Below are 12,671 nucleotides of genomic sequence, written 5' to 3' on the forward strand. Positions count from 1 at the left end.
GTGCCACCCTAGAGGCACTCCCAGCCCATAAAAACCAGCCTAGCAAGGAATTCACACGCCGGAACCACTGCGGGTCCACTCTGTACGGATGATTTTGTAGCTGGTACAGTAGTCTAGGGAGGGCCACCATCTTAAAAATAGCAGATCTGCCATAGATATTAAGAGGCATGCGCGACCACGTTTTGACGTCGGATTGAACCCTGTCCCACACCGGTTGTATGTTACGCTCCCATGCAATAGCAGCAGACTCTGATAGGAAGACTCCTAGATATTTCAGTCCACCAATCGCTACCTGCAGATCCGCTGCCCAAGGAGACACCTCGGGCCGGCCCCCCAACACCCAAAGAGTCGATTTGCGCGGGTTGAGGTAGAGTCCTGAGACGTCACCGAAGATGCGTAATATCTCCAAAATACGCGGGCCCGAACGATCAAGGTCTGTCAAAAAGAAGAGGACGTCGTCTGCATATAGCGCGATCCTGTCTGTGAGGCCCGCACTCCATACAAAGCCACGAAGCTGCGCGTCAATGCGCACCCAGGCAGCCAGCGGCTCCATGGCCAGCGCAAAGAGATACGGGGACAGGGGGCACCCTTGCCGGGTCCCCCTAGCAACCGGAAATCTCTCCGAGATGGCTCCCGAGATATGTACCGAGGCTGTGATGTCGGTGTATAGCAGTTTGACGTATGAGACAAAAACTGGACCCAAGTTGAGGCGCGGTAATAGAGCAAAGAGGTAAGTCCAGCTGACAGAATCAAACGCTCTGTCGATGTCCGCTAGTAGGAGTGCCGCCCGCTCCTCAGTCGCCCCCATCGCACCCACCGCAACCTGTGCCCGTCTGATGTTGTGCCTTGTCGCTCTGCCCGGCATAAAGCCCGCCTGATCCGGGTGGACTAGATCTGCTACGTATGGGAGAAGACGATTCGCCAACGCTTTAGCCAATAATTTGGCTTCAAAGTTAATGAGAGATATTGGGCGATACGACTCGTGTCTGTCAGGGGGCCTGCCCGGTTTCTGGAACACCACAATCTCAGCCTGACGCCAGTCCACCGGCAAGCAACCACACTCCCGAGCTGCTTCCAGAGCCTGCCGATAGTGCGGTCCCAGCTGCAAATGAAATTTCTTGTAAAATTCACTGGGAAAGCCACTTGGTCCGGGCGCCTTACCAGTGTTAAGTTGTCCCAGCGCGTCACCCAGTTCCTCCGCCGACAGGGGAAGGTCTAGAGCTGTCCTGGCCTCATCCGATATTACCCGGGGGGGGAGGTCGGCTATAAATTTGTCAATTGCCTCTGGTGGGAGACTATCTCGTGAAGCGTATTGTACCCTATAGTAGTCGGCAAAACTCGCCGCAAGCGCAGCAGGGTCCGTCATGGCAATCCCCTCCCCGTCCGTAAGGCCCGGCAGAGAAATCGGCTGCAGAGTTTGCTGACACAACCGGTGGAGCATAGTGCACGATTTGTCGCCCCATTGGGACACCCTACTCCGCGTGGCCAGCCAGGCTTGTCGAGCCTCGTCCAGTAGGATCGAGGCATATGATTGCTGTGCCTGGAGGAGCAGCCTGAGCGCCACCTCGCCTTTATCTCTTCTACACTGCCCCTCCAAAGCTCTCACCCCAGCCGCAGCCGCCACAGTGGCCTCCTGACGCTTCCGACGGGCGGCAGCACACCAGGCGATGTCTACGCCCCGCAACGTGGGTTTCATGGCTTCCCAGACCGTCACGCTGTCCATGCCTTCTGTCAAGTTCTCCTGCCAATACTGGGCTATAGCCCCGCGCATGTGTGTCGTATAATCTGTCCGTTGGAGATGCCACGAAGACATCCGCCAACGGAACGGTTGATGTGGTTTACACAGTGCAATCCGTACTGCGACCGGGGAGTGGTCCGACAGTCCCCGAGGTTGAATCACGGCCTGCTTCACCCTATCGAGGAAGGCCCCGGGTACAAACACACAGTCCAACCGGGAGAAGGAGCCATGCACAGCTGATACATACGTGTATTCACGCGTCCTGGCATGCAGATGTCGCCATACGTCCACCCAACCCAACCCATCAATCATCGCTTTCAGACGTGTAGGGGTAGGCGCCATTGCGGCCACCTGCATTCTCTGCCTGTCCAGACCCACATCCACCACGTCATTCCAGTCACCCCCTATCACAGCCAGGCAGTCCGGGATTTCGGCCCACAATTCAAACAGGCGCTCCGCCAGAGACCATTGCAGGGGAGGGGGAGCATACACACTGCCGAACACCACCGGTTCTACACCAATCATGCCCTTGACAAACACAAACCGACCCTGGGGATCAAGCCAATGGCGTTCGTGAGTATAAGACAGTCGTCGATGAATGAGGACAGCTACCCCTCTCGACCCCCTAGTAAAGCCTGCGTGGAACACCTGGGTATAGCCAAAACGTTGTAAACTCAGTACTTTCGTTCCCAACATATGCGTCTCCTGCAACAACATGACATCCGCCGAGTCTCTCTTACCCCAGCGCAGTACTGCTCCTCGTTTAATTTTGTCCAGCATTCCCCTGACGTTCCAACTAAGAATTCTCATGGAGCCACTAACAGGCGCCTTCTCCGGGGAATCACCCATAGTCTCGGTGGGAGAGCATCTGGAAACCCCCGGACCTAGCCCAAGCACCTTGCACTACAGAAATCACAGCAGCAAAAATCACGTGCATCCCCACCCAACTACCCCGCACCCCCCCCTCCCCGTCCACCAACACAACACCCCCAACTACCAAACCCCCGCCTATCCCCCCTCCCCCACCCCTATACCTCATGGAACAGTGAAGTACCTGTCGCGGCATAAAGAGCCTCAGGCCCAAAACAGAGCGCCCAAAGCCCCCCATGCCAATGGATCCCCCCACTCTCCCCAACCAACAGTACCTCCCCTTAGGGCCCCCCCTCGAACATGAGAGGAGTAGGCCACCCATGGGTCAGCACCCCGAACCCCATTAAGCACAAATGACCCACCACTTAGGCGCAGCGGGACAGTACCACAACAGACATTACGCCCTTCCCGTGTCCAGCCATGGCCTAGACCACCCCACACCATGCACCAGCCCATCAATCAGTAGTGTTACCCCTAAGGCCACCAGCAGATGCCGAGACGAAATGTCGCATAGGATACAGGAGTGGGGCTCCACGGCCCTCAGGTCCCAGTCCCAGACTGAGCAGTGTCCGACTGTGCACCATCCAGCAGGCCACCCCCGGATTGGGAGCGTCGCCGTGACCGAGACTTCCTGTGTCTCCTGCTCCTGTTGGAAGATTCGCTCCTCTCTTGCGACGACCCACGCGATGCTCCGGGGTTCAGGCCCGGCTGGGCATTCGGTCGGATCCTGACTGTCTCATCCGTCCAGCTAAACACCGCCTCCGGGGTGTCGAAAAAGTGGGTCTTGGAATGAAACAACACGTAGACGAGCTGGGTACAACAGTGAATATTGAATTTTCAGCCCACGTAACTTGGCTTTCGCATCTTGGAAGGATCGGCGCTGCTGCTGCACCAGCTTGGTATAATCCGGGAAAATCATAATCCTGTGACCCTCAAACAACAAGTCCTCCTTGGCTCTCGCTTCTCGAAGAATCACGTCCCTGTCATGAAAGTTGAGGATTTTGGCGATGACTGGACGTGGTCGCTCTCCTGCCGGCGGTTTCTGCGCCAGGGCCCTATGGGCGCGCTCCACTACAAAGCAGCGCGACATGACGTCCGGGGGAAGCCAACTCTCCAACCAGCGTGTCAAGAATACATCCATGGACCCCTTCTCACAATCCTCTGGAAAGCCCACAAATCGCAGATTATTTCTTCGCGCCCTCCCTTCCGCATCCTCGACCCGGAGCGCCAGCCCCTTTTGGATCCTGGCCATGTCCTCCACCTTCTTCTTCAGGGCCACCACATCGTCCTCCACCCCTGTGATCCGAGTTTCGGTTTCCGTGATGCGGGCCACAGCATTGCGGAGATATTGACGCAGCAGCATGACATCGGCGCCAACCGCCCCAATTTTGGCATCAAGCATGTCTCTGGACTGCGTAATGGCGGCCATCAGGGCCGCATTATCAGGTCCTGTGTTCTGGCCACCTCCGGAGGCCCCGGATCCTCCACTGGGCCCTGTGAATTTATCGATCGTCCCTTGCTTGGTGGAACCGGTGCCGCCCCCACCTCTCGTCATGGTTGGTGGCTAGGAAGAGGGCCACAGAGCCCTTGCGGTGGGCCCCTCGTCGACAGCAATGCAGCAGTAGCGTCCACTCAGGGGGGCCAAGGAGACTCTGTCAGGGCTTGAATGCCGACCCCAGTGGGCACTCCCAGACCACAGACACCGCAGCCCAGCTCCGGGCGGCAAGCCCCGGCGGGAACGCTAAACAGGATAGTCTCTACACTAGGTTAGGGCTTCCAGGGTCCCGGTCCGGGCCTCACCTAGGGTCCGCGAGCCAGGGCGCGCATAGAAAAGTCTCAAGACCTTGGAGCGTCCAGCCCCGCCGTCCTTCCGGCCACCCCACACTCCACTCGCGTCACACAGCAGCTGATGATGCAGGGCAGGCACTCGGGTCTTCAAACTGACTAGCCCAGAACACCTCCCGGGCCACAAGTCCCGTCCCGCAAATCACAGGTAGGCCCTAAGGTAGCACCTCTCACCAGCGCTCAGCAGATCGTTGCCGTCGACCCCCGCAGGGCAGGACCCCAAGAGTTTACCCCTGCCGTCCGCTCCCGTGCACCCCCCAGGCCCAGGGCACCGCAGGGGACACCTCCGGTCCAATCGGCTGGTTAGGGCCCACAGAGAACTCCCGGGGCCCCACGTCTCACAGCAGGTCCCGTAGCACGAGGTGGGAGGGAGGGGGGGGGGGCAGCACTCACTGTTCGATGGACACCCTCCGCAGGTCAGCGCCAGGCCCACACCGGGCCCACCAGTGCTCCCGGCACAGCGCAGAGATGGGTCACTCCAGGTCAGTCCACAAGCTCTCCGGCCACTGCTCCGGGGACCACAGGGATAGGATGGGGCAACAGTTCAGCCCCAACGCCCGACCGACCCCCAGATCCGGGGGGCGCCGATGCGTCCGCACTTCCGGTCCAGTAGATAGGGCCGACGACTCCGGGTGGGGAGCCACCAAACTCGAGGTCCCGGCTCCACTAAGGCCGAATAGGCCGCAGGTCTTCCACGGCCCCCACTAGGCTCAAGCCCCCCACCGTTGGAATGGTGAGGAGAGGCGGGGGACTCCGCAGCCGGTCGCTGGCAGCAGGCAGCTTCTAATCACGGCCAAAGAACAGCGCCGCAGGCCCAGGATCAAGACCTCCAGTCCGGGTGCGCCAAACTTGAGGCCCCGGCTCGCCCGACCGGCACCAGGCCGCTCACCGCTCTGGATCGCCGCAGCGCCGAGAAAGGTCCCAGCGCGTCACTCTCAGCACCGGATTACTCCTCGTGTCATCCGACGCCGGTACCCCTGACCAAACACACAATTCGGGTCCGGGGGCCAGGAGAAATCACAGGATAAGTATCGGGCCGGCGGGAGCTCTTAGCAAGCTACGTCCGCCATGATCGCCCGCCAAGCCACGCCCCCCCGAGCATCCAGCTTTTTGCAGTTTCTCAGCCAGGTCATACATGCAATCTTGTAGGTGGATCTACCTTCTATTGGGAGCCAATTGAGGTTTTTTAGGACCGGAGAGATGTGGTCGAATTTTTTACAATCGGAGATAAGTCTGGCGGCAAGGTTGAGGACAGATTTGAGCGGTGCTAGGTGGGCTTTAGGGGTGCCAGCGAGTGTGGCGTTACCATAGTCAATACGGGAAAGGACAAGCGATTGGACAACGATTTTAAAGTCGTCTGCTGGTATGAAAGGTTTGAGTTTTTTGAGGTGGGGAGGGTGAAGAGGGCACCCTTGGCGGCATTTTTGATGTGTGGGATGAGATTCATGTTATGGTCAATGCTGATGCCCAGGGATTTGACAGTATTGGAGGGGGAGAGGGGGCAATTGAGAGCTGTAATATCCTTGATCCAGAGGTGAATGGGGAGGGAGTTGTTTTTAGGAGTGAAAAGGATGATTTCAGTTTTTTTGGGGTTTAGTTTGAGATGATTAAGATGGAACCAGGCTTGGATTTTAATCAGGGTCTCGTTGAGGTGAAGGATGTCATTGTGAGATTTAATCCTGTGGTATAGCTGGGTGTCATCCGCATAGAGGTGGTAGCATATTTTAGCTTGTTTAAGGATGAGGGTGAGATGTTCCATGAATAGGTTAAATAAGGAAGGGGAGAGGATGGAGCCTTGCGGAACACCAAGTGAGACAGGTTGGGGCTTGGAGAGGCAGTGGCTGAGCTTAATTTGTTGGGATCTATTTTGAAGGAATGAGGAGAACCATTTGAGAGCAGTGCCCTCGAGACCGAAGCGAACTTCGAGGGTGTTAAGAAGGGTGGGATGATGGACAGTATCAAAGGCAGCCGAGAGGTCAAGGAGGATTAGTAGAGAGGATTCACCTTTGTCTAAAGAGCGATGGATGTCATCTGTAATATTGAGCATGGCCGTTTTAGTACTGCATCCTTTTCTGAAACCAGATTGGAATATGTCTAGGAGATTGAATGAGGTGGTATGGTTATCAAGTTGGGTCAGGACACATTTTTCCAGGGCTTTTGGGAGGAAAGGTAGGTTAGAGATGTTGTTAAGGTCGTTAGGGTCAGCGAAGGTGTTTTTGACGATGGGTGAGATTTGGCCTAGCTGGTTTTTAGCCTGGTGGTGCGTGACAGTGGAGACAAGTTGGGGGCGACCATTTAAGGAATTAGGGGGACTTTGCGGTGGGGAGGAAGAGGATGAGCTAGTGTTGGTGATGTTGTGGGGGAGAGTTGATTGAGGGGAGGTTGAGGAGGAAGAGGGGTGGAGGTGATGGAGAGTTCAATCGAGTTGACTTTATTGGAGAAGAAGCTGGCGATTTCTTCGCATCGTTCAACCGACGCTAGCATTTTGGGGGGCCAGAGGATGTTTGTTTTTTAACAATGTTAAATAGTTCTCTGGGGCGGTTTCTGGCCTGGTCCAGTTGGGACTGGAGATAGGAGGCTTTTTCATTGAAGATGTGTTTTTTTGTATATGGTTCTGGCTTTTCTGAGGAGGGCCATATTGTCAGAGGAGGGATGGTTCCTCCAGGTCCGTTCTGATAGTCTGAGGGCCCAGAATTGAACCATGATTTGGGTGGAAGGTTTTTTTGTTGTTTGATTTTGATTGGGGCAATTTGGTTCAGGGCTTCAGTAATAGAATTATTATAATGGTTGGTTAGGTCAATAGTGCTAAGGGAGAGAGGGGCAAGGAGTAAGTGAGTTTTAATAGTGGATTCCAATTTGCCTGGCGGAATAAGATAACGTTTACGAGTAGGTTTCAGAGGTAGATTGCCGATGGGAGTGGGGCGCGTAATGGAGCAATTCAGGGTGAAGAGGATGAGGTGGTGGTCGGACCAGTCAACGGGAAGGATGTTTCAGAGGGAGGCCAGATCCTTGCAGGTCAGAATCGCATCAAGGGTGGCACCTTTGGTGTGTGTTGGGGATTTGCAGAGTTGAGTCAGGTCAGTGAGGTCCATGATGCCGTTGAATAAGGAGACTGCGGGGTCGTCACCATCTGATTCTCCGGGGGGCTGTGCCCACCTTGACGCTACATTGATAAGGAAATGTATCTTTAGATGGACTTGGTTTGAGTGCTTCTCATTTCGTTTTGAATACTTTCTTTCAGTCAAATAGACCATAACAGTGCAAGTGCAATAATTATACAATACATTAAAACAATCATAAAAATACAGCTTCAAATATCCTGCGAGGTCTACATTACAACTACAATTGATGGAGTATCCCAAAAGGGATATACAAAATATGTACTACCCTATTAAAATATAGTAAAAATATACAATGTTAAAAATGTGACAGAATATACAGTCTGTTAACCCAGTGGAGTCCTTGATTACATATAACATTGCCCAACCTCGCGCCTTCCGCTGCCCGGGGACAACCTACAAAGTAGGGATCACCCCTGTAATAAAGTGCCTAAAGTTAGTGTTCACTGCTTCCTCAGGCTTAAAATCGACTACAAACCTGTTGTAAACAGGGTTAACTTTAATAAATTAGATTTAAATGGGGCATGTCCCTTATAAAAGAAAGTGTTGGCTTAAGTCCGTGGGTTGGTTTCCAGAAGCGACTTAGGCGCACACCAGATAGAAATGTAAAAGCGCGACACAGCAAATACAATTAGCATTTGGGTATTATATTTCTGGAGCCTGAATACATCTTCTCAATGCTTGGACCGTAAATTTCTGCTTCTCATTTTACGAAATTTAATTAAAACATTTGTAAAATTACATTTTTAGAATGAAATGTGGGCTGCTGGTATCTAGGCTAGACTTTTCTTTTCGAACAAGACTTCAGAGGTCATAAAAAAACAAAAATGTGCCCACGTCTACATATTACTTAACCATGTGTAATCAAACACGTTCTAAAAAAATTAGGATTTTTTTATTCGTTCTTAATAAAAGTACCCACGACATATTTCATTACGTCTGTTATTTTTCATCAGTTATGTCATGTACATTATATTTTGTTTGATCAGTTACGGTTGGAAGTTCTAAAGTTACTGCAAATGTTTTTTTTTTTTTTTTTTTTTTTTTACCCTTTGCAAGTTGGTCTCTGTTATTTCTTTAACGTTCCTATGTTTTTTGCAGTGTTGAAAATTGAAGGTTTGTTCACTGAGGACGGTTGCCGATATCTCGCTGTGCAGTTTCACCTCGAATGTGCATATACATTTTTGTATTACTACAATTATAAAAAAGCAAAAGAACATATCAATGCAGCCAAAGAGATTACAACCCTTCACGTTGAAATGACTGGTGAGTCCTTTTTTTGTCTAGCTGCAAAATACCGAATATCGATTACAGTTGGCTTTCTGTGATTTTCATACGTAGTATCTTCCTAAACCGTTTTAAAATTCTGTCTTTGCGTTCATAATGTAACACTGTATATTTTTCTTTCATCTCTGAATTTGAGAGTGGAGAGTTCTTAAGGAAGTTGTTTTTTTCTGATCATTTTCAGTCCAATGTTGCTACAGCTACAATTTGCAAGTAATTACTCCTCAGTGGAGCACGTTTTACTTTTTTCTTCTATTCTTACGCATAGGCCCTTTAAATGTAATCCCTCGGTTTACTGGTTTGGAAGATTGCCAGGAAAGGAAGAGCAGCCATCACTTCTATATGTATCGTCCGAATGCTAGACTGGCTTTTTCTGAACCGTATACATTTAGACATTTTTGTTGTTCCAAAGATGTTTTTCACAACTTTTCCTGGTTGCTCATATAGTTTTGATTTGCAGGATCGATTGGCTTAAACTGAAAGTTACAAGCACCTTGACAAATTCTGATTACCAGGCCATAACTGAATGAATAGTGACCAATTGCTAGTGATTGCACTGGAGCTGTTTTGCAATTAAAGTGTTTTCAGGCCTCCTCTTGAGAAATTACCAGTTATAGTTACAATCAAGTAACTATAACTCGCGCTCCGACAATAATTTCATTGTAAATTTTGCAGTGATATTATCAATTATGTCATAGAAGATGGCATGAGTGATGTGTTAATTAGCATTGCATGGCAAGGGCGCAAAGTATAGTTACTTTTAGGGCACCCTCACCAGAGACCCCGACACCGCCAGAACCTGCCTACACGAAGGGATGAAAGACGTCGCCGAGTGGATGAAGGACAGCCGCCTGAAACTGAACTCGGACAAGACGGAAGTCCTCATCCTGGGATCTTCGCCCTCCGCCTGGGACGACTCCTGGTGGCCCCCAGCCCTGGGCACCGCACCCAAACCAACCGACCACGCACGCAACCTGGGCTTCATCCTGGACCCCTCCCTCTCGATGACCAGACAAGTCAACGCCGTCTCCTCATCGTGCTTCAACACCCTGCGTATGCTTCGCAAGATCTTCCGCTGGATCCCGACCGAGACCAGGAAGACTGTCACCCAGGCACTCGTCACCAGCCGACTGGACTACGGAAACGCCCTCTACGCCGGAACCACAGCCAAGCTACAGAAAAGACTCCAGCGCATCCAGAACGCCTCCGCCCGACTCATCCTGGATGTCCCCCGACGCAGCCACATCTCCAGCCACCTGAGGAACCTGCACTGGCTCCCCGTCGACAAGAGGATCACGTTCCGGCTCCTCACCCACGCACACAAGTCTCTCCACGACCTGGGCCCCAAGTACCTCAAGGACCGCCTGACCTTCTACACGCCCACCCGCCAGCTACGGTCCACCAGCCTCGCTTCGCAGCCATACCACGCATCCGAAGAGCCACCGCCGGAGGAAGATCCTTCTCTTACCTGGCTGCCAAGACTTGGAACTCCCTCCCCATCCACCTTCGGCTGACCCAGGACCATCTCGCCTTCAGGAAACAACTCAAGACCTGGCTGTTCGAGCAGTAGCATACCCCTCCCCCCAAGCGCCTTGAGACCCTCCCGGGTGAGTAGTGTGCTATACAAATGGCATGATTGATTGATTGATTGACCATTCATAGTTACTTGAGATAACTATAACTGATGAATTTCTGTGTTTTTTAGAGTTTAAAATGTTCCCTTGCTGCTTAACATTTCACCTAATTAGAACGTTAATTTAACCTTTGTTTTTTTAATTAAATTTCTAGGTTTCAAGGTTTTTTAACATAAAGTAATATTTTAACACCATATGTAAAGCAAACTACGCAAAGCTGCCAGTCAGGCCCTACGACAAACCCCTTGCACGCAGCTAACTTCCACAAGCAGCCAAACCTCCCTCTCCCCACTCCTCCCCCAACACCCACCTTATATATAACACCATTTATAAAAAGCTGATCTATCACCGTTCTCCAAAAATTGCCCATAATTGTAAACACATCTATAATTCAATAATGACTTTCCAAATATTTAACAACATTTTATTGAACCATAAGGGGGTTGTATTTTATGTGATGTATCTTTTACACATAAAATTCAAACGGACCCTAGCTGCAATCCCAGCTGGAGAGCAAAAGCTCCATCCTTGGTAATGCTTTAGAAAAATATGGTAACTTCTCCTAGGGTCAATGTTTCAATCACCCAGGAGACTTTCGAGTTTTGCTGGGGGGCTGCAGATCTCCCTACAGCCCACCACAACATAAAAAAAATGGTGATGTCCCTTGTAGGGACATCACCAAAAACAAAATATATAGAAATAGCTCTCCCAGGACATTATGGGGTGCTCCATGAAGGAGCAGTGAATAATAAATGAGCAGCTGTGGCCGCTCATTTATTATTCACTTTTTGATTAATTTAACTTTTTTATCTGGGTGTCTCTGTCCTACCAATGACACTCGCAGTTCTTTTTCTATAGGGGGCCACAGGGACTCCATGGGCCCGCCGGCTCCCTGCAAATGGACCGGGTAGGAGTTGCACTTTTTTGTCATTCAAGGAGTGTCCCTGTACCCACTCTGGGAACCCCAGACCATTATTATTTTTGGAGGATGCTGGGGGAGCCCTAGGGCTCTAGCATACCCGCCGGCTCTCTGCTCTTGCAGGAGCTAGCATTGTCATTTTTTAAACATTTTATAATGGCGTGCCCCAGTGCACATCTAGTTCCCCTGTTGCAGGGGCAGGGCCAGGGCCCCCGCAGCCCTGCTGGCTCCCTGCTTCTGCAGGAGCTAACATGTTTTTGTTTAAATTGGTGTGCCCCGGTGCACACCACAACTAGTCCTGTGGTTTTTTTTTTCAAGTGGGGTTTCCCGGTGTCCTGTAGTTCCACCACCGACCACCAGATCTTTTTATGTTTGTACTGGCAGCTTCTCGCTAAGTATATGGATTTTTCCATTTTAGGACATCTGTCCATTTCTCTGGGCCATTCCTGGGTTTGGAGTACTGCCACACGGTTTCCAGTGTTTGGCAATGTCTATTTTAGCACCCACCAAAATCTGCCCCACCCCACTATGTCCAAAGTCTTTCAAAATTCCCACATGGGCAATTCATAGTGTTGGCTCTAAAGGTCTTTTCAGAACTTTGGCGAGTGACAATGGTACCAGTCCTCAGTAACTCTTCATCAATGGGCATTCCAGGCCATGTGTAAAACAAAGCTCCTCTTCCTGCTACACCCTAAGCAAATAGGTGTGGGAACTGTCCATGTGCCAGAGCCTTTCAGCGGCAAAGTATGTGATGTGTCAGTATTTGAGTTGTTTGAGACGTAACCTGGAAGATATGGCAAACTCCCGAAATATCACCTCTAGTCGCTTTTGTCGAAGGGCCTGCCATACCGTCTCACTTTCCTCTAAGATCTGAAAACAGGTTGGGGCATGCCCTGCTGGAGATTTTTATAGTAAAAAAACATGACCCTTTCCCATACTATGAGTGTGAATCTAACCCGTTGGTATTTGTAAAATTGAGAGTTGTGGAGAGTGAACTCAGCATGCAGTATTGTGAAGGATTCCACCTGTCAAACATCCTGCAGTTTGGATATTCCGATAATGTCCCACTTCTCTAAGCCAGTGTGTAATGTGCTGTTCTACCATTTCTCATGCCGGAGGAGCCTTTCATGTGTCAGCTTTCCATGCCACTATATTCAGCGAAGTGCTTTGAGCCAGCTTTGCAATACTAGTTTAGTCAAAGTGACTTCGAAATAGGGTTACCATACATCAAGTCTGCTAATTGAGACTAGTCAAGCATATGC

General features: G+C 51.0%; 1 protein-coding gene across 2 annotated transcripts in view; it reads left to right on the top strand.

The window, feature by feature from the left end:
* TTC27 (tetratricopeptide repeat domain 27) overlaps positions 1-12,671 on the top strand; it is a 1,731,040-nt gene that overhangs the window by 668,812 nt on the left and 1,049,557 nt on the right. For both annotated transcript variants that reach the window (XM_078648753.1, XM_078648752.1), the window contains exon 6: positions 8,674-8,838. In XM_078648753.1, the coding sequence (XP_078504879.1) occupies positions 8,674-8,838 (165 nt within the window). The remainder of the gene's footprint in view (positions 1-8,673; positions 8,839-12,671) is intronic.

The sequence above is a fragment of the Lissotriton helveticus genome, chromosome 6 (genome assembly GCF_964261635.1).
Source record: "Lissotriton helveticus chromosome 6, aLisHel1.1, whole genome shotgun sequence".
In the NCBI taxonomy this organism is placed as follows: Eukaryota; Metazoa; Chordata; class Amphibia; order Caudata; family Salamandridae; genus Lissotriton; species Lissotriton helveticus.